General features: G+C 43.0%; 1 protein-coding gene across 1 annotated transcript; it reads left to right on the top strand.

Moving 5' to 3' along the window:
• Positions 1-539: 539 nt before the first annotated feature.
• On the top strand, positions 540-5,415 carry LOC123453603 (the record flags this gene model as incomplete). The annotated part of the gene is made up of 3 exons (XM_045130623.1): positions 540-605; positions 3,911-4,083; positions 4,209-5,415. Coding segments are annotated over exons 1-3 (1,446 nt in total), but the record flags the coding sequence as incomplete, so codon positions are not given.
• Positions 5,416-22,936: the final 17,521 nt, after the last annotated feature.

Genomic DNA, 22,936 nt, shown 5'->3' with positions numbered 1-22,936 from the left:
CATGTCTTTTGCTGACAGTTTCTAGGTTTACTTAGTTGGTTTAGATGAATATTGTTTTCATGACTGATAACAGGTTCTGCCTGTATTTATATCCATCAGATACTTAAAAGAGAAAATGTCCCTGCTTTCTGTGCTTTAGGTATGGTCTATGCTATCACAGGACAACTGAACTTAAAGGTTAGACAAAATAACTTGAAGCATTTGTGTTATTCTTAACTGTTTTGCTAATCAATTGTACACCCTTTAAAGTTGGTATAAAATCCTAAGTGTTCTAATAACCTATACAAAAGCCAAAGCTAATTCGATTCACCAGAGCTAGAAAGGCCAATATTTTGGCCCCTGCTCCTAGGCTATGAGGCCACTGGAGGTGATGGGACACTTCTACACTGGCCCCTTGGTAAATCACCTGTCTTCCTGATTTGGGAGGATATGGAGACCCCAACAAAAAACTGGTGTATAGTCATAAACAGAAGAGCTACAAATAAGAAAAAAATCATTTATCCTGGCTTCCTAAAGGAAAGAAAAGCCACTTGACAAGTATGGCCCTGACTTACCCTAATGGACAATACCGGTACTGGAAAAGTCAGAGTTCTCCTCCCAAGTCCGTAAAGTCTCAATTGGAGAGCCATTACTGAACTCTAAAAATAATCCTTGATTAAATTTCGGCTACCTGCTTGGTTTTAAACATTCAGAGAGAAACGTATAGCCAAAGATAAAGGGATGCCTCAAATGTTGTATAAACACCCTATTGAGTAGTAAAACAAGAGTTTTCCCAAAGGAGAAACAAATAAGACCTTAAGACATATTGCCCTCCCCCTCTCTAGTAGTTCTAATTCTACAATAAAACAAATGTCAGAATGGCTATTTTCAAATATCACACACACACACACATGACTCTGAGGAAGGCTCAGTTAGTTCAAAGGACTTCCGTGTACTGGGAACAATAGTAAGTCCCTTCTGACATGTGCCAGAACATAATTAAATAAGTCCTAAAGCCAAAAATATATTATACTGCTGCTAATGACACACAAAGTTCCTATGGTACTAACCTTTGGCCCTACATGGCTCCAGGACAGATTTAAAAGGTACACTCTGGAAAGCTATTATACAAAATATGACATATTCACCATTATTAAGGTTAAATGTTGTGTATATATTCCTGATGACTCTGCTAATTTCTCATCTGTTTAACAAGCCAGACAGAAACAGATTCAGACCATGTCAGACACTGCTGTGTGATTTGGTGAACAGTTCTGGGAGAAAACCTCAGCAAGCTCATGTTCAGATGGTCCTGAGACAATCCAACACCATCTCCCTGGATTCCCTTGAATGCTGTCCAAGGCCTACAAGTCCACAAGCAGGGAATTACTGAAGTCAAACAGTTTGTTGTGTGCCCACATCTCATCAATGCCTTGCTTTTATTCTTTCTTTCCAACATATTCTTCCAGGGCTATCTTCCTTCACTCCATCAATATATTTTTGGGGTCCTCTAGAATAGTTCCCCTCTCTGAGAAAGTCTCCCTAACTGCCATATTTCTACACCCCCATTCAGTCAGACTTGTTTCTTGAACCAAGCAACACAATGGGACTCAGAACACAGCCACAGAAATGGGCGTCAGGTATAGCTACTCACAGCTGGAGTTCTGTGGAGCAGGCCAAACCCACATCATCTCTCACCAGTAACTTGCACATAAGGTGTACTTGGAAGATATAGACACTTTCAACTTCAAAAAGATGAGACTGTGAAATAGATGACTTTTCTCCTCCTATTTTCCCCAGTTCCAATGATGTGGGGTGTTGATTTTGTATTCTGGTCCAATTTAATAAGCACTTTTACTTTTAACTATCCAGCTCAGAACTCCATGATGGGGTGGTGATATGGATGGAGATCTGACAGAAATGTGTCTTGAGTATCCTAATTTGATGCAGCTACTCAAGGTAGAGGCCAGCTCTGAGTAACAGAGAAATCCCCAGAATTTGACTCCCCTCTTTTTCTTTCTTCCTGAGGTAGGAAGGAATAAGAAGCACCTGTAACCATAACGAGTACAAGCTCTTGCAACAAGACCGATGGCTGAAGCATTACATGGACTGAGAAGAAGGTAAGACATGGTGAGGTATTCCCTTTTCCAATCTACTCCACTTAACACTTAGCTTAAGCTTACTCCACTATGCTTATCACTATTGAAAGCTTGAAAAGATGGCTTGAGGACGTCATTTACTTTTACTTCGGGAAAACAGGAAATCCCAGGTATTTACTGTTTTGATGGAATATGTATTAATTGGTTGTGAAAATGAAAAGATGAACATGATTATTGGGTACCTGGAAGCTCTGGGAATCCCAGAGTTACTTTCTGCAACATTGTTTTATTTGAGAACATAAAGAACAAATTGTATACCTTGCTGAGGGAAAAAAAGCCACATTGGATATTTCAAGTATCAAAATCTTTATTTTAAGATTGGGGTATGGAGCTGAGAGGAAGAAAATACTTTCAAGATGATGCATCAGAAAACCCTCAAGACACTAGCTCTTTAGTACTTAATGTTAGTCAGCATTTGCATGATTGTATATCGCTGTGGTAGAAGTGTCTATTATTTCTCAGATATATAACCTAGGCATCCTCCTTCAACCCATAGTCAAAATAACTTTGGGATTCACTGCCTCCTGGTCTGAAACATTATTCACTCACACTGGATCCCATTGTGAATCCAGCACAGAGTGGCCAGAGGAAGGATTGTACAGGGAATGCACAGGCATATGCAACCATACCTGGTACCATCTGATCCTTATTGATGTATTCTTTAATTTTCCCATTAGTAAAATGGACTTACAATATTGCAAAGTGCAATTGGTATCAGTCAAAAAGGATAAAGGGAGATAAATTCCCTTCCCAAAGGAGATATTGCTTTTTTTAAATTTTTTTTGTTCATTATTTACTTATTTATTTTTTTTATTTGAGAGCGACAGACTCAGAGAGAAAGACAGATAGAGGGAGAGAGAGAGAATGGGCTCGCCAGGGCTGCCAGCCACTGCAAATGAACTCCAGACACGGGCGCCCCCTTGTGCATCTGGCTAACGTGGGACCTGGGGAACCGAGCCTCGAATGGGGGTCCTTAGGCTTCACAGGTAAGCACTTAACAGCTAAGCCATCTCTCCAGCCCAAAGGAGACATTTATTTAAAGCTCAGGGGCCTTTCTCCTCAAAGGTGGCACTCTGGCTGATCCTGTCTACAGTGATAGGTACATAGTAGTTGCTCAACAATATTTCTAAAGTAAATCATATGATTTTTTTTTCACATTTTCCATCAGGGTCACTCTATAACCAAGATAAAAATGCCTCTATTCCTATCAAGGAAAGACTACATAGTGTAAAACCCATGGAAAAATACCAGGAGCCAAAAACAGCCCCCAGATGCAGACAGGCAAACAATCTTGTGACCATAGCATGACCATTGACCCTGCCTAATGTACTATAGATAACCCTGACAGGATGTTTCCGAAAAGAAAACAAAAAAAGATCCCCACTGACCCCAAGTCTATTAAGAAGTAACCAGTGCTGGGACTATAACCATGCTTCTGCTCTCCCTAACCCTATAAAAAGAGACGCTTCCCCTTGCACAGCGCGCTCCGTCTCTCGAAGGACTGGAGTGCCCGCAGGCGCCTGCGTGAACAATAAAGCTGCCTCTTGCCTTTGCATCCAGTGGCTCAGTCTTGGTTCTTGGGCGTGGGTCTCCCACCACGGAAGATTCCCCCCCCCCCCGGGAATCTTACAACTGGGGGCTCGTCTGGGATAGAGAGACCCCCTGCCCAACCCAACTGCTGCCCACTGGAAGGTAAGTGATCAATTTGGTGCACCATTCTGTCTGTCTACGTCTGGTTTCGTTTTGACTGTTTGTGCTGCATTAGAAAATAGGCTCGGATCCGATGTCGTTTTGTATCTGGGCGGCCAGAGAAGGAGCTGACAGGCTCGGACTTCTCCCCCGCCACCCTGGAGGACGCTCCAGGGAATCTGGGAGCCCAATTTTTCGGGGCTCAACAAGTATCCGAGGGATACGTTAGTCTGTTGGGTGGACGAACAGTCCTTCCGTCTGAATCTGCATTTTCAGCTTGTTACCGAAGCTGCGCTGCACGTCTCTGTGCCGGCTGTCTCTCTGTTGTCTTAGTCCTTGGTGTTTGTTTAGTGTTGTCTCTTGACAAAATGGGTCAAAAAGTGGTGACCCCCCCCTGAGTTTAACCCTAGATCATTGGAAAGACGTTCGGAAGATCGCCTCCAACCAGTCAGTAAACGTCAAAAAGGAAAAATGGCAAACTTTCTGCTCCGCAGAATGGCCCACTTTCAATGTGGGCTGGCCAAGGGATGGAACTTTTAACCTCTCTACTATTTTACAGGTGAAAGCTAAAGTGTTTGATCATGGCCCACACGGACACCCAGATCACGTCCCCTATATAGTTACCTGGGAGAGTCTGACAGTCGACCCGCCACTCTGGGTTATTCCTTTCATTCCTCCTCAACCTACCCCACCGCTGCCTATCCCTGCCCCTACCTCCTCCTCCTCTTGTTGTCCAGTTGATACCAAGAAGCCCCTAAAACCAGTACTTCCCCCGGACCCCAACACCCCTCTTATAGATCTCCTCTCGGAGGAGCCCCCTCCCTATAGATCTCAGACCCAAGATACCCCTAGTCACCAGCCACCGGCCCCTTCGGCCCCACCCGAGCTCCCTTCCCCAGTGGCTGGACTTCTGAGGAGCCACCGAGAGCAGCCACCTAAGAAGGAGACTTCACAAGCCTTTCCCTTGAGGCAGGGGCCAGGGGAACAGGTTCAATATTGGCCCTTCTCTGCCTCAGACTTATATAATTGGCAGACCCACAACCCGCCTTTCTCCAAAGACCCTACTGCCTTGACTAACCTGATTGAATCTATCTTAGTTACCCATCAACCCACTTGGGATGATTGCCAACAACTCTTACAGGCTCTTCTTACGTCAGAAGAAAAGCAGAGAGTCTTTCTGGAAGCCCGAAAAAATGTTCCAGGTGATAACGGGAGACCTACCCAGATACTAGATGAGATTAATGATGCTTTTCCTTTGACCCGCCCTGACTGGGATCACACCTCAGCAGACAGTAGGGGACACCTATGCCTTTATTGCCAGTTGCTCATAGCAGGCCTCCATGGTGCTGGGCGTCACCCTACTAATTTGGCCAAGGTAAAGCAAGTAATACAAAAACCAGATGAATCCCCTGCTGCCTTTCTAGAGAGAATTAAGGAAGCCTATCGCATGTACACCCCCTATGATCCGGAGGATCCTAATCAGGGGGTAAATGTGTCCATGACTTTTATCTGGCAGTCTGCCCCAGATATTAGAAATAAACTTCAAAGATTAGACAATTTACAAGGACAGTCTCTCCAAGATTTATTAAAGGAAACAGAAAAGATTTTTAATAAGTGAGAGACACCAGAAGAGAGAGAAGACCGCTTACGTAGGGAGGCAGAGGACAGGGAGGACAAACTTAGGAAAGAAGCAGAGGACAGGGAAAATGCAAGAGAACGCAAAAGAAGCAAAGAATTGAGCCACCTCTTGGCCACTGTAGTACAGAACAATGATAGGACTAGTAGGTTGGGAGACCAAGGGAGACCCAGACCCAGAGTGGACCGGGACCAATGTGCATACTGCAAAGAGAAAGGACACTGGGTAAAGGACTGCCCTAAAAGACCCAGGAAACCAACGGATTCCACCCCGAAATCCAACCTGTTTGCTCTAGATGAAGACTAGGGCAGTCAGGGCCAGGAGCCCCCCCCCCCCCCGAGCCTAGGTTAACTCTCACTGTCGGGGGGCACCCTGTCACGTTCTTAGTGGACACCGGCGCCCAGAATTTGGTCCTCACCCAATGCCCTGGACCCCTGAGCGGCCGGACTACCTGGGTACAAGGTGCCACAGGAGGAAAACAATACCACTGGACCACCGAACGGAAGGTACATTTAGCCACCGGTAAGGTCACACATTCTTTTCTACGCGTACCGGATTGCCCCTACCCATTGTTAGGGAGGGACCTTTTAACAAAATTAAAAGCCCAAATTCATTTTGAAGGAACTGGGGCCAAAATATCTGGTCCTAAGGGAGTTCCCCTACATGCATTGACTCTTAATCTGGAAGATGACTATCGGCTCCATGACAACTCCCCAAGTGAACCTAAAGATATAGATTATTGGCTAAAGGCCTACCCGCTGGCCTGGGCAGAAACTGGAGGGATGGGATTGGCCAGACAACAGGCCCCCCTTATTATAACCTTAAGGACATCGACATCCCCAATATCAGTTAAACTATATCCAATGTCTAATGAGGCCTACCTGGGAATTAGGCCTCACATAAGAAGGCTCTTGGACCAGGGAATTCTGGCCACCTATAGATCCCCATGGAATACTCCACTATTACCTGTCAAGAAGCCTGGTACCGGGGACTATCGCCCTGTCCAAGACCTTAGGGAAGTTAACAAAAGGGTGGAAGATATCCACCCCACTGTGCCTAATCCTTATAACCTGCTGAGTTCTTTACCTTCCTCTCATCAGTGGTATTCAATCTTGGACTTAAAGGATGCCTTTTCTGCCTGAGACTGGCTCCCCAGAATCAGCCACTGTTTGCATTCGAATGGAAGGACCCTGACTTTGGAATCTCAGGGCTGTGGACAAGACTTCCCCAGGGATTTAAAAACAGTCCCACCCTCTTTGATGAAGCCTTACACCGGGACCTGGCTGACTTTCGAGTCCAGCACCCGTCTTTAATTCTGCTCCAATATGTGGATGACCTGCTCGCGGCCTCCTCACATCAGGACTGTCATACAGGTACCGGGGCCCTGCTTGAGACTCTGGGATACTTGGGCTATAGAGCTTCTGCTAAGAAGGCCCAAATCTGTCAACAAGAGGTCACCTACTTGGGGTACAAATTAAGAAATGGCCAATGCTGGTTAACACTGGCCCACATAGACACTGTAGCTCACATTCCTGTCCCCCAGAACCATAGACAACTCAGAGAGTTCTTGGGGACCACCGTGTTCTGTCGCCTATGGATACCAGGGTTTGCTGAAATGGCAGCCCCCCTTTACCCCTTGACTAAACAAGGAACCCCCTTCAATTGGACTAAGCCACAGCAAGAGGCTTTTGACAAAATTAAACACTCTCTCCTCTCTCCTCCAGCTTTGGGCTTGTCTGACATCACCAAGCCCTTCAAGCTATTCATAGATGAAAGACAGGGGTTTGCGAAGGGGGTGCTAACTCAGAGGCTTGGACCATGGAGGCGCCCGGTTGCATATCTCTCAAAAAAGTTAGACCCAGTGGCCTCAGGCTGGCCACCATGCCTAAGGATGATCGCTGCAGTTGCAGTCTTAACCAAGGATGCAAGTAAACTAACCCTGGGGCAACCTCTGACTGTGCTAACACCACATGCCATTGAGTCTATCATGAGACAGCCTCCAGATCGCTGGCTGTCTAATACACGTATGTCTCATTACCAATCCTTGCTTCTTGACAAAGACCATGTGCAATTTGGTCCAATAGTGGCCCTAAACCCGGCCACCCTGTTGCCCCTCCCTGAGGGGCCAGAGACTCATAATTGCCAGCAGATTCTTGCAGAGGTACACGGAACCAGAAAGGATCTCACTGACCAGCTGCTGCAGGATGCAGATTTCACCTGGTAAACGGACGATAGCAGCTTCCTACTGAATGGTGAGAGGCAGGCTGGGGCTGCAGTGACCACCAGAGACCAAGTAGTCTGGGCTAGCGCCCTGCCTGGAGGGACCTCGGCACAAAAAGCGGAACTCATTGCCTTGACTCAAGCCCTCCAGTAGGCTAAAGGTAAAAGACTCAATGTGTACACTGATAGCCGGTATGCATTCGCCACTGCCCACATACATGGGGAAATTTACAAAAGAAGGGGCCTGCTGACTTCAGAGGGAAAAGAAATCAAAAATAAGACTGAGATATTGGCCCTCCTCAAGGCTCTGTACCTACCCCAGAAGCTCAGCATTATACACTGTCCAGGCCACCAGAAAGGAAACAGCCCCGAGGCCATAGGGAACAGGTTTGCTGATAAAGCCGCCCGTGAGGCAGCTTTGGGACCCCAACTCTTGATTTTGATGGCCACTGAGGAGGGGACTCCTAAAGCAGCATCTCCAACTCCAGGATGGGAATACACGAATGAGGACTTGGACTTAATTCAGAAACTGGGGGCATCATATGATGCTGCCCACAGCAAATGGACTTACCTAGAAAAGACTATTGTACCTCAAAAGATTACAGCCCTCCTCATTAAGCAACTTCACAGGATAACCCACATGAGCGCTCAGAAGATGAATACTCTACTAGAACAAAAAGAAACAGGACATCTTTTTCTAAACAAAGGTTCAATCCTAAAAGAAATTGCAAACACTTGCAAAGTATGTGCTCAGGTAAATGCTGGATGAGCCCAGATGGCCCTTGGATCCCGCCTGAGGGGACACCAACCCCGGGCTTGCTGGGAACTCGACTTCACTGAGGTAAAACCGGGTATGTATGGTTACAAATATCTCCTAGTTTTTGTAGACACTTTTTCAGGATGGGTAGAAGCATTTCCCACCAAGCATGAAACCACCAGAATGGTAACCAAGAAATTACTAGATGATATCTTTCCTCGGTAAGGAATGCCACAGGCACTCGGGTCAGATAGTGGGCCTGCCTTTGTCTCCCAGGTAAGTCAGTCAGTGGCCAAGGCACTGGGGATCAATTGGAAGTTACATTGTGCATACAGACCCCAAAGTTCAGGTCAGGTAGAAAGGATGAATAGAACAATTAAAGAGGCTTTATCTAAATTAACGCTTGCAACTGGCTCAAAGGATTGGGTACAACTCCTACCCCTGGCCCTCTACGAGGCCCAAAACACCCCAGGCCCTCATGGTCTAACCCCCTTTGAAATCCTCTATGGCAGTCCACCGCCAGCTGTCACTTTCATGCTTACAGAAATTTCTAATTTTACTGATACCCCCACCTTACAGGCTCACTTGAAGGCCCTACAGTTGGTACACCAGGAAGTTTGGAAACCTCTAGCAGCTGCCTATAAAGAGGCGACTAATAAACCGCTAATCCCCCATTCATTCCAGATAGGGGGCTCTGTTTGGGTCCGTCGACATCAGACCAAGAATCTGGAACCTCGCTGGAAAGGATCTTACACCGTGCTCCTGACAACTCCCACGGCCTTAAAGGTAGACGGAATCGCCACTTGGATCCACGCCTCCCACATCAAAGCTGCCCTGACAGAATACCCAGACAGCACACCACCAAACCCCGCATCATGGAAAGCACATCGCACTCCAAATCCCCTAAAGATAAGACTCTCTTGATCTTAACATGCCTTTTTAACTTTCAGTTTTGTGAGTAACGTCTCTGCTAGTCCTCACCTTCCCTTATCCTTGACTTGGCTAGTCATTTCTGAGGAAGGACAAATTATTTGGTCTACTACCTCCCCTGCCCCATTATGGACATGGTGGCCCTCCTTAACCCCCAATCTGTGCACCTTGACTGCCCATAGAAAACCTTTTGAAGAGACTCTAAAAAGGGCCCATTGGAGGAGACACAACCCTCCTGTTAGCCCAGGATGTTACTCCAAACCTGCCAGGCAGTTGTTAAACTCCACTCTAGATGTTTGCCCCCAACATGCCCAGGCATCAGACTGTGGGACTAGATTGGACTATTATTGTAAAAACTGGGGATGTGAAACCACTGGAAATGTATACTGGCAACCCAAATCCTCCTGGGATTTTATTACTGTAACTCACCTAAATCAGGGTAACAAGATGCTTCTAAACATTACTTTCACCTCTCCCGGCAAGGCAGATAGGACATGGTTCAAAGGCCACACTTGGGGGGTCTGTTTTTACATAGATGGGCCAGACCCAGGTTTCCTCCTTACCATTAAGCTCCAATTATCGACTGACATAAGTCCAATAGGCCCCAACCCAGTTCTACCAGATCAAAAACCTATCCCCCGACTCCCACTTTCCTTGGCTCCGCCTCCTAAACCTACCAATGTTATAATTTCCGCTTCTAAAAGACCAACCACTCAACCCTATAAACCGCAGGGAACAGGTGATCGACTTTTTAGTCTAATACAGGGGGCTTATCTCTCTCTAAATGCCTCTAACAGTAATTATGCCCAAGACTGCTGGCTCTGTTTAACTGCTAACCCTCCTTACTATGAAGGTATAGCCTTACCAGGAAATTTTGCCAATTCCACTAACATTCCTACTCGATGTCTTGCTGTTGCGTCCCATAAATTAACTCTTGCAGAAGTAACTGGCCAGGGCTCCTGTATCAGGACCATACCCACTACTCTTCAACATTTATGTAACAAAACTATTCCTGTGTCCTCTGGATCTTACTACTTAGAATCTCCAAGTGGAACCTATTGGGCCTGTAATACAGGACTGACTCCTTGCGTTTCTGCTACTGTCCTTAATTCTACTGCTGATTACTGTGTCCTAGTCCAGTTATGGCCACACATTACCTACCATAGATCAGAATTCATTCTTCAGGTATTTGAAAATAGACCTAGGCAGGAGCCCATATCCCTTACCATCACCCTCCTTTTGGGAGCAGGAGGAATCTTAGTGGGAATAGGAACTGGAACAACTGCCCTGGTACACTCTGAGCCGACCCGAGCCCTACAAGAAGCGATAACCACAGACCTACAGGCCATAGAAAAATCTATTTCTGCCTTAGAAACTTCCCTTACTTCCCTTTCAGAGGTAGTATTACAAAATAGAAGAGGCCTAGAATTATTGTTTCTAAAAGAAGGGGGCCTCTGTGCTGCCCTTAAGGAAGAATGCTGTTTTTATGCTGACCACACGGGCACAGTCCGGGAATCTATGGAAATGCTCAGAGAAAGACTAGCCCAAAGACAGAGATTGCTGCAGTCACGACAAGGCTGGTTCGAAGGTTGGTTTCATAAATCCCCTTGGTTCACCACCCTCCTATCCACCCTCCTGGGTCCTTTGCTCATTCTTATACTCCTATTAACCTTTGGTCCATGTATTCTTAATAGGCTGGTACAGTTTATATGGGACAGGTTCTCAGTTATCCAGGCGTTCGTCCTCACTAGTCAGTATCAGTCATTAAGCCAAAATGATATAGGATTATAAGTAAAAGATTTTACTTAGTTCCAAGAGAAATGGGGGAATGTAAAACCCATGGAAAAATACCAGGAGCCAAAAACAGCCCCCAGATGCAGACAGGCAAACAATCTTGTGAACATAGCATGACCATTGACCCCGCCTAATGTACTATAGATAACCCTGACAGGATGTTTCCAAGAAGAAAACAAAAAAAGATCCCCACCGATCCCAAGTCTATTAATAAGTAACCAGTGCTGGGACTGTAACCATGCTTCTGCTTCTGTAAACCTGCTTCTGCTCTCCTTAACCTTATAAAAAGAGACCCTTCCCCTTGCCCGGCATGCTCAGTCTCTCGAAGGACTGGAGTGCCCGCAGGCACCTGCGTGAACAATAAAGCTGCCTCTTGCCTTTGCATCCAGGGGCTCGGTCTTGGTTCTTGGGCGTGGGTCTCCCACCACGGAAGATTCCCCCCCCCCCCCCGCCCCACCGGGAATCTTACAACAGCCATAATTAAGAGAAGCTCCACATTCTTGAGAAGACATTCTAATTGCTGTAAGAGAAAAAAGAACAACTGGTCAGTCTTTAACTGCTTGTGACTGAATGGGGGTGTAGGAATATGGCAGTTAGAAAGAATTTCTCAGAGAGGGGAACTATTCTAGAGGACCCCAAAAGTATATTGATGGAGTGAAGAAAGATAGCCCTGGAAGAATGTGTTGGGAAGAAAGTTATGAACACTTAGCCCCAACCTGGCAAGGGACACTTTAATTACTGTGGGAGTACTTCCAAACAGCCAGACGTGCTGTCACACATGACTTTAATCCCAGCACTCGGGAGGCAGAGGTAGGAGGAGCGCTGTGAATTCGAGGCCACCCTGAGACTACGTAGTGAATTCCAGGTCGGCCTGGGCTAGAGTGAGACCCTACCTCAAAAAAAAAAAAAAAAAAAAAAAAAAAACTTTATTGGGCTGTCATTTTTACTTTTAGAATTCCTTTCCTGGGGAAGATAACATTTAGTATATCGAGTTTGGGTGGGAGAATTTTGCTTTTGGTTCCTACATGGACTAAGTTGAATTATTAATAACTCAATTACTTTCCTTTTTATAGTATGGGAAGAGAAGATAATGAAATAAATAAAGATCATTGTTTGAATGGAGAATTTTTAAGAAATAAAGATTTTCTATGCACTCAAAGCATAGAAGAGAGTCCCTAGTTTATCTGGATATATGGTTGGCTCGTGGTTACATAGTTCTCAAGATAATATTCTGTTTTTCTGTTGGGTCCTGGAAGGCCCAGGCATGAGGCCTAGTGAACTTCCTGAGCCTAGCTAAAGTTTGGCGATCTGTCTCTGGCCAGCTAGGACTCAGCAAGACGCCTAATGGCTTCTGGCCTGCTGCTTCCGTACAGGAGTTATAATTACCATTTCAATAGTTATAGTTTACTATTGGTCCTTACCTCTCCCCCCATCCTAAAATCCCCGCCTTCGTCCCCAACATGATATAGGCAACTGTTCATAGCAATAAAGCAAGTTTTTTGTGAGTTCCTGCTTTGAAAAGACTCCCGACTCAGTGTGGTTTTCCTCCAGTGGCCAGGAGAGGTTTCTGAGTCGTCGTACGCTCATCTTCCTCCTCAATCCCTTGGGAGGAACCAGCAGGCCTGGTCCTTCCACAGCACTACCTGCCTGGGGAGGAGCCCGGCATTTTTCAAGCTGCCCAGAAATTTTCAATGCCACATAGGAGCTGTGCATATTTCTTATACTATATTTGATTTTCTATGTGAAGGAAGAAATAAAGTTAAATCTTAATTACTGTAGACAATGATGTAGACTCAAGGACTCCTTTAATGAATGGATTTTCTCTCCTGCTGGGAACATTGTGGGCAAATTCTGGCAGCACCTTCTGCTCTTCCTCATCTGAGGTCCCTCAGAGTCATACCCCTTCCTGGGGTGGCCCATGTGAGAAAAGCAATAGCCCAAAGTATGATAGACATCAGGACACAGTGTAGACAGGGGGCACTGGCTAAGATGGCCTTAGCTGGACATCTGGAAATTAATCAGCAGAGTACATATAATATGAACAAATTACATAAGGAAGGTTCTTTGGCATCTAGCCAATTAGCTGTGATTGGTATCTGTTGAGCTCTGGTATGGAGAGCAAACAATGGGCTTTCCTGAAGGAGGTATGTTGTAGTGCATCTCTCCTGAAATAAAGCACGCTATAGTTGCACAGCCTCCAAGGAAATTCTTTAAGTTTCCTGTGCTTCATGATGCTCAATCCCTGGTTCCAGAGCTTAGACCCTCACAGCCCACATGGATAAATACTATTAATATAAAGTTGGTCACTTCAAAGCTTCTGTAGGCTGTGCTAAGTCTGCTGGGAGCTGTTAAACAGCTCTGACTCTCACTCTGCATTGTTTTGTCACCTTCCCTTCTCCAGGTATTAAGTAACCTAAAACTGGTCCCTACGAAAGCTGGTGCCTTTACCATGGTTGAGGAAAGCAGGTGCTCTTCAACCAGGTTGCTCCTCAGCCAGGTCATTCTTCTCATTAACAATAAATATCTGTAACTAGTGGTAGTTCATGTAATTCCTGGCATGAGTAGCCAGAAAATTGTTAAAAAATTTTCCTGATGATGAGTTTGGAGAACATTATCTGATAAAATTTATGGGGAATCCTAGTATTAACTATGCGACAATATATCTTCTTGGCTGTTGCTAAGATGAAGCTCCTGGGAATTATAAGAAAAAGCTAAGAGCATTAACTTACAAATGAATGCTTGTTATGAACATTATATCACTGCTTTGGTATTTTACAAAGATACCTCAGGTTCTAGGAGTGGAGAACAGACAGCGAGTTGAGAAGCATGCCCAGAGTAGCTCAATGCCCTATAACGGGAAACTCCAGAACTATATACTGAGGGGAGGGCATGTAACTAGTGAGTTATTTTTTTTTTCTCTCTGAGCCAAAGCTCAGACACTAGTAGAATTAGGCTTATAGATAGTATTAGAGATCAAGGCCTCTGAAATAATTGAAGCAAAGTAACCATCAAAAGCTAGGTGGAGGGCTGGAAAGATTGCTTAATTGTTAAGGCACTTGCCTGCAAAGCCAAAGGACCCAGGATCAATGCCCCAGGACCCACATAAGCCAGATGCACATGGTGGCACATGTATCTAGAGTTTGTTTGCAGCAGCTGAAGGCCCTGGCATGCCCATTTTTTCTCTCTCTAGTTGCCTCTCTTTCAAATAAATATATAAAAATGAAAAAGCTAGGTGGGAAGAATTATGATAATAAGTGGTAAGGTTGCTTGGAAGGGCAATGAATTCTTACCTTCAGAGAGGTAAAGAGGTAGTTAAAACACAGCATGCTCAAGGACAAAGTAAATAGGAAACTACAAAGACACTCCTCAAATTGCACCATCAAAATATCAAAGATGAAGGGTTGGAGAGATGGCTTAGCAGATGAGGTGTTTGCATGCAAAACCCAGGGACCTGGGTTCAATTCCTCAGGACCCATGTAAGCCAGATGCACAAGTTGGCCCATGCATCTGGAGTTGGTTTGCAGTGGCTAGAAGCCCTGGCACACCCATTCTCTCTCTCTCCCCCTCTCTCTCTTTCTCTGTCTGCCTCTTTCTCTCTTTTGAAATTAAAAAATATCAAAATGAAAGGTAAGGTGTAATCCCTCATCACATTGGCATCATCTACTTGTTTTAGAAGCAACTCTTGGGTCCTGCTCACACTCAGGGGAAGAGATTATAGGGATTGTAAATATATGGGCAACTATAGGTGACTCAAGTATCCTTATAAACAGGTCAGGGAATTGAACAGAGTGTTCTCAAAGGAAGAAATATGGTCAATAAACACCTAAAGAGATTTTAACATCTTTAGACATCAGGGAAATGCAAATTAAAATGACTTTGAAAATTCACCTCACTTCAATCAGAATGGTAGTCATCCAAAATCAAATGAAGGACTGGAGACAGGCATTAGCAGTTAAGGCAGTTGCCTGCACAGCCAAAGGACCCAGGTTCAATTCTCCAGGACTCACATAAACCAGATGCACAACGTAGCACATACGTCTAGAGTTTGTTTGCAGTGGCTGGAGGTCCTGGCACTTCTATTCTCTTTCTCTCTGACTCTTTCTCAAATTAATTAATTAATTAAAAGAAAGAAAGAGAAGTTACTCAAGTTAGGATGATGGGCCAATTTATGAGAAACAGAAAACAATTTGATGCAGCTAGTCAAGGTCTTAGTGGAGGAAGTTTGGAAGTTTCAGAACAAAGAGGTCTAGGATACAAGAATATGGGATGAGTTTATAGAATGGTCACAAAACTCTACTTCACATCACTGTAAAAAAATAACCTGAAAGAAATCATTTAACGAGAAAAGGTTTCTTTTGGCTCAGTTTTATTGGTTTTGTGGTCAGCTGTCTTCCTTGTCTCTGGGTCATGGTAAGGTCTGACATTATGGGACAAGAACATTGGCAGAGCACAGTAACTCACATCATAGAAACCAAAGCCAGGACACCCTTCAAAGGCATACTCCCCCAGTGGTCGACATCCTCCATCTAAGCCCATCTCCCAGTAGAGACATCATATTATGAATTCATCAGGGGATAATAACATAAATTATGTTAGAGCCCTAGTGATCCAACCACTTCTCAATGATTGTGTCCACTAGCTGGTACCAAAACTTCAATACATGAGCTTTGTTTTCTTTAAAATTTTTTCTTTTAAATTTTTAAGATTTATTTTGTTTATTTTTCTGTAAGGAGAGACAGAGAGAGAGGAGAATGGGCATGCCAGGTCCTCCAGCAACTGCAAACAAACTCCAGATGAATGGGCCAATTTGTGAATTTGGCTTTATATATGTATTAGGGAAATGAACTCAGGTACTTGGATTTTGCAAGCAAATACCTTAACCACTTAGCCATCTCTTCAGCTGAACACATGAGATTTTTGAGAAGACTCAATATCCAAATCAATACTTGCAGAGTTCTGTGTCTCATGTATACATGTCACAGTGCCATCTGAAGACAGAAACTATACAATGATGTGAACAGGGTAAATTCAGTATAACATGGGAATACCTACTAGGAGAATTGATTATTAAGAATTCTAACAAATACAGGAATAGCAGACAGAGGGAATAGTCAGTACCTCTAGTTCTGAAGCAGAATTTTAAAGGAAGAAACACATTTGGACAGAGATTCCACTTAAGACCCAATGGAGAGAAGGCTGTGTTCCACAAGATGGTAAGAAAGCTCAATGAAGAGCTGAAGGCCAAATCCAAGAACAGGAAGCTATTGAAATAATGATGAAATTCTCTGGGAAGCTAGTCCCCAGAGTATTTGTGGCCAGGGCAAACCCATACATACATAAGTGTAAAACAAAACTGTGGGGCACTTGTCCTAACAATAGGAGGAAAAACTGCAGTCAGAGTTTACTATTATACAACTATTTTATTATATTATTATACAAGCATTTTAATATATTACTCATGTAACTAGTAACACATGGAAAAAAATAAATTTTCTTTTTTAAAAAATATCTTTTTATTGACAACTTCTATACTTACAGACAAGCCATGGTATTTCCTTCCCTTCCCCTCCCCTCCCTTCCCCTCCCCCACTTTATCCTTCAAAGCTCTGCTCTATGTCATATCCCCTCCCTCTGTCCATTAGTCTCTCTTTTAATTTGATGTCATCATCTTTTTCTCCTATTATGAGGATCTTGTATGGATATTGCTAGGCACTGTGAGATCTTAGATATCGAGGCCAAATTCTGTCCAGACAGTTGTATGTAGGGAGTGGTACCCTTCTTTTGGCTCTTACATTCTTTCTGCCATCTCTTCTGCAATGGACCCTGAGTCTTGGAGAGTGTGAGATGTTTCAGTTCTGGACACTCCTCTGTCTCTTATTCTCAGCCAACTAAAAGCTGCACTATATGCAGTCTTATGGGAGACAGAAGTCATCAGCAGTGAAATCAGTGAACACTGGAAACCACAAGTTTGGCCAGACAAGCCAAATGTCTGAACAAGTGGCATGTCTGCTCTGGGGGAAACCAACTGCTCTTCAATTGGATTGAAGGCCCACTCTATGGGAGGGAGTATATGCCTGGTACTGAAAACCTAATCAAAAGCCTATGGCAAGAGAGGACATGAGCCTTAGGGTTATAAAGTCTGCTCTTGTCTGGATAAATGCATATATTACTCTCACCAAATTTCTCTGAAATCACTACACTTAATGTTCATAGTCATATATTAATGTTACTCTCACTTCTGGTTAGAGAAGCTTCTCTTTTCAGATGGCGATGACCACTGGGATAGCCCCCAAATTAAATTTTCTTCATTGTGAATTTTTTTTTATAGGCTTAGAATTGTGCTGTGGCCATCCTAACTAGGTGGTAAACCCCAGAACTTTACATGCTTTTAAAAAGTAACAGGGGCTGGGGAGGTGTCTCAGTGGGTAGGAGTCCTTGCTATGCAAGCATGAATACCTCAGTTCAATCCCCAGCACTTATGTAAAAAGCCACACAGGCCTGTAACCCTGGTTCTGAGCAGGGTGGAAACAAGAGAATCTCTGGCACTCCTTGATCAGCCAGTCTAATGTACCCTCTCCTCCCCCCAAAATTGAGAGCTCCTGGTTCAGTGAGAAACTCTGTCTCAGGAAAATAAGGCAGATGAGCAATAGAGAACACCTGATGTCTTCCTGTGGTCTCCACATGCATGTACATGGGTCCACACATCTGAACACACATGTGCACACAGAGCACACACACCACATACTACATACACACACCAAAAATCTAATACAATAAACAATAATCTTGGTGTCATAATTTTACATTATGGTAAATAATAGTTTGTTAAAAATGATACTTTGGTCTAGATATTTATGACTATTTTTCTGCAAATCTATAAAACTTAGCAATTTAATTTTCAGTGTTGTAAGTGAATACAATATCGGTTATTCCTGGCAATGTAAAACCATAAATAATTTTTAATTTGAGGAGGTTCTTTCTGCTGATACAATTGTTAATGGAGTTTTTAATATTACACCATAGTCTGTGACAACATCAAGATAAATTTCTGACAAATTATTCAGAAGTATAAATTTTAGTACATCCCAGAGTATGAGTCTAAATATTTTTCTAAAAAAGATTTAACTCTTTGATTAAACCATTTTTATTTTAATTCAATTTAAGGGGTAACTTTGTAAATGGCATGTTAATGTTTCCTATGGTATTTCCTACAAGTTTCGGAATTTGAACAAGAAACTGAAATAACTTCATGATTTGTGTCTAATTCAAAATGCCTGTTATGTATTCTATGGCTTTATTTTTAGTGATAAGACAACAGCTTAAAAATATTTTTCTTACTAATAATTGGCTTATTGGAAAGTTCATGCAAAAAATATTTTTCTGTTGGATGTAGGGATCTTTAAGTTTATTTTCTCCTTTTAACTTTAATATATTTACTTCCTAGTCTTTTAGAATTCCCAAATCAATATTATAAATTATTTAAGAAATTCTAAAAACTACTCAATATATTTTGCAATGTCAACGTATATGCTTTTATTTATTGAAAGAGTTTACTCACTGATTGTAGGACACTGTTGTCCTGCTTCTCTTTGTGCTTAGGACAAAGGATAAGTTCTGGGGCAGTGGGGATATGGACTTCTAACACAGGTCATATAGCATGATACCCACGGGGACTCTCTTCTCCAGGGCTGTGGCTGCTGCTATTGATGCTTCTTCTGTTGTTGCTTTTGTCCCAGCTCAGGCCACCATGCCTGCATCAGGCCTGCTTGCTTATACAGATGGCTAGGCCAAGTGCTTAAGCCTCATGCTACCTACTATGCCTGCAGACCTGAGGTCCTGTGTGCACTACCATTTTGTCATCTCCTCTGTCACAGGCAGGCTCTACTGTCACTCTAAACATAAATACAAAATTATACAGTTGTTAAGAATTTTAAGACAGTAGCAACAAAGTCTTAAACTGATCCCAGGGGTTACTGAATCAGTGATTTCTGAGGCTGCCTCAGTTAGGAGATTTTTCTGGGACAGTGAGCATTACTGGACATTGACTATTACTAGCTGCCACACTGTCCTAGGAAAAAAAGCAAAGAGCCCAAAAGAAATATATTTTATTTTCAGTATCCTCCCAATGTGCTTATAGTATCCTCAACTTTCAACACTTACTAATGAGGTCATTTGACAAGGAAAATTATTTATACCGTTCCACTGTAGTGTCACAAATAGGGTAAAGATGAATTAATTTTAGATACTGACTATACATAAGTATATGTGACTGCCAGATAAGAGCACTTATAGTCAACAGTACTTTGATTGATATAAGCACACCCACCATTTGATCTTCTTTTCTGAAACTCTTCTCCAATAAAAGGAATCAAGTCTACTATAAAAACATAGATCCTGCCAGGCATGGTGGTGCATTCCTTTAATCCCAGCACTCAGGAGGCAGAGGTAGGAGGATCACTGTGAGTTCAAGGCCAACCTGAGACTACATAGTGAATTCCAGGTCAGCCTGGGCTAGAGTGAGACCCTACCTTAAAAACCTATGCAGGGGCTGGAGAGATGGCTTAGTGGTTAAGCGCTTGCCTGTGAAGCCTAAGGACCCCGGTTCGAGGCTCGGTTCCCCAGGTCCCATGTTAGCCAGATGCACAAGGGGGCCCACATGTCTGGAGTTTGTTTGCAGAGGCTTGACGCCCTGGCACGCCCATTCTCTCTCTCTCCCTCTATCTATCTTTCTCTCTATGTCTGTTGCTCTCAAATAAATAAATTAAAAATTAAAAAAAAACAAACCTATGTGTATGTATATGTGTATATATATATATGTATGTATGTATGGCTAGGACTAGGGCAGAAAATAGAAAAGATGGCCCATGAAACATGAATAGTTCTCAAACAAGTGAAGAAAATGTGACAATAATGGGGCTATGCCAAAGGGATTAGCATGCCAACTGAAGTTGCTCCAAATGGCCAGAGCTAGAAGGTTTAGCCACAGAATAAGCAATGCACTATTGGGTTATTACTCAAGGTTTTACTTCTAATGTTAAAAATTATTGAGCTGGGCATGGTGGCACATGCCTTTACTACCAGCACTCAGGATGCACAGGCAGGGGGATTGCTGTGGGTTTGAGGCCAACCTGGGACTACATAGTGAATTAAAGTCAGCCTGGGATATAGCAAGACCCTACCTCAAAAAAAATTCAGAAGAAATGATTGAATATGTTAATAAATACAGAAGGGATAAATCTCACATGCAAAAAAGAGTATTCTGAACAATTTTTTTTACCTCTACCTTCAAGGAGAAAGATTATGGAAAGTGAAAAATAAAACTACACCTTGCACTGAAGAAATCTGATGAACACCATCTCAAGCCAGGTGAGCAAATGTAACAACAGTGATGAAGTCATGTTGATAGAATGCACCCTTTTAAAACTTTGATCTGAATGGCTCTTAATCTTGGTGGTTTTGTTTGCCAAATATTCCCGGTAGAATCATAATTAAGAACTTCAGAGAAATCCTAATTGAGACACATTACACATAGTAACTTAAAAGTATTCCTCAAAATATCAAGGTAAGCAAAACCAAGAAAAATCTTGGCTGTAGAGGTGGCTTAGTCAAGACACTTGCTTACAAAGCCAAAGGACCTTGGTTCAATTCCTCAGTACCCACATCAGTCAGATGCATTAGGTGGCGCATGCATCTGGAGTTTGTTTACAGTGGCTGGAAGCCCTGGTCAGCCCATTCTTTCTTTTTCTCTCATTTTCTCCCTCTTTTTCTCTCTCAACTATAAAAATAAAATATTAAAGAAAGAAAAGTCTGAGCAACTATGACACCAGGAAAGCCAAGAAGACATGTACACTGACTGTGATGTGAGAAAACTGAGGAGACATGGACACTGACCATGGCATGAGAAAGCTGAGGAGACATGGACACTGACCATGATATGAGAAAGCTGAGGAGACATGGACACTGACCATAATATGAGAAAGCTGAGGAGGCATGGACACTGACCATGATATGAGAATGATGAAGAGACATTGACACTGACCATGATATGCGAATGATGAAGAGACATGAACAATGGCCATGATATGAGGAAGCTGAGGAGACATGGATACTGACCATGGTATGAGAAAGCTGAGGAGACATGGGAACTGACTGTAATATGGGAATATTGAGAAGACATGAACACTGGCCATGATATGAGAAAGCTGAGGAGACATGGACACTCACCATGGCATAAGAAAGCTGAGGAGACATAGACACTGACCATGATATGAGAAAGCTGAGGAGACATGGACACTGATCATGACATGGAAAACTGAAGAGACTGGACTCTGACCATGATAGGAGATCTTGGATGGGATGCTGAAACAGAGATGGACATTTGGGGGAAGACAGGAAGACCTGAAGAAATTACAGACCATCTTAAAATGTGTCAGCACTAGGTCTTTACAATTGCACTAACGTACAATATCAAAAACAGGACACTTGCATGAAGGTGTATGAAAATTGTCTATGCTGCCTTCACAATTATTCTAAAAATCTAAATCTTTTCTGGAAGAAAAGTTTATTGAAAAGAATGGATTTGAAGTTAGCAGGTATTGAACTGATGACTGGTAACTGCCCTTCAGAGAGCATTTACACCAGAACAGTTGCTAATCTACCAAGTAGGCAAGATACTTTGATCAACTGACCTGTGCAAGGCTCTGTCATCAGTCATCCAGCTCAGCCAAAACAAAGTATGTGCCTAAGGAATGATCATAGTGCCAGGAAAAAAGCTATGTATGGGCCATTTACCTGTATTTCTGTTTACTAAGGCTGAGCTAGCTTTCTCCACTGTTGAATGTCCAAATGGTAGGTATAGGAACCACTCTGCAATGAAACAATGTGGCCACTTGGTGTCAAGTTAAACTCCTTTCACCCTGAAAAGGGATAGTGACTCATTTGGTTCAAATTAGTTACATATTCCTGATATGAGTTTACTTTCTTTACCTGTAGGGCATCAGTCATTACCACTTTCCCAAAAGTTATCAAATATACTAATCATCCAGTGTCCAGGAGCCTTAAAATTATATCTTTTCACCAGGCATGGTGGCTCACACCTTTAATCCCAGTACTGGGGAGGCAGAAGCAGGAGGATCACCATGAGTTCGAAGCCACCCTGAGACTACATAGTGGATTCTAGGTCAGCCTGGGCTAGAGTGAAACTCTACCTTGGAAAAGAAAAGTATATCTTTTCAAAGGACCCATTTTAAGCAAAGAAGTTTGTGATGATGAGTTACTCAAGAGATTACAGACCAGAGAGAATGAAGCAGCTGGCATGACAGAACACTGGAATTTGCTAAGGAAAGTTTCAGGGAGAGGACCAGGGATATTTTATGAGGAATTTCATTTCATTTTATTATAGGCTCCTATCCCACATGACTTTTTTAATTAAAATGACCATTTTTTATCTTCATTAGTACCTTTAATCATTGAACCATTTTTAAGTTTAATATAAGGCAAAATTTATGACTGGTAGAATATATGAAGCTTAGACAAACTGTATTAACATTGTTTGTATATTCCAGGCTTTCCTAGGACAGATGGAGTTTCCTCAATTTTCCTAAGAATAAAGTCACAATAACTAAATCACCTTTTATAAGAATTAGACAATAATCTCTGATAATCACCCAGTAAAACAGCATGAACAAGACAGGAGCCATCTTGAGGTTACAGTGTTTTTAAGATTTAACTTTGTTAAATATTAAATGGTTGGCAAATAGAGGAACATAGCAA

The sequence above is a fragment of the Jaculus jaculus genome, chromosome 12 (genome assembly GCF_020740685.1).
Source record: "Jaculus jaculus isolate mJacJac1 chromosome 12, mJacJac1.mat.Y.cur, whole genome shotgun sequence".
In the NCBI taxonomy this organism is placed as follows: domain Eukaryota; kingdom Metazoa; phylum Chordata; class Mammalia; order Rodentia; family Dipodidae; genus Jaculus; species Jaculus jaculus.
This window is presented reverse-complemented; position numbering and strand designations above follow the sequence as displayed.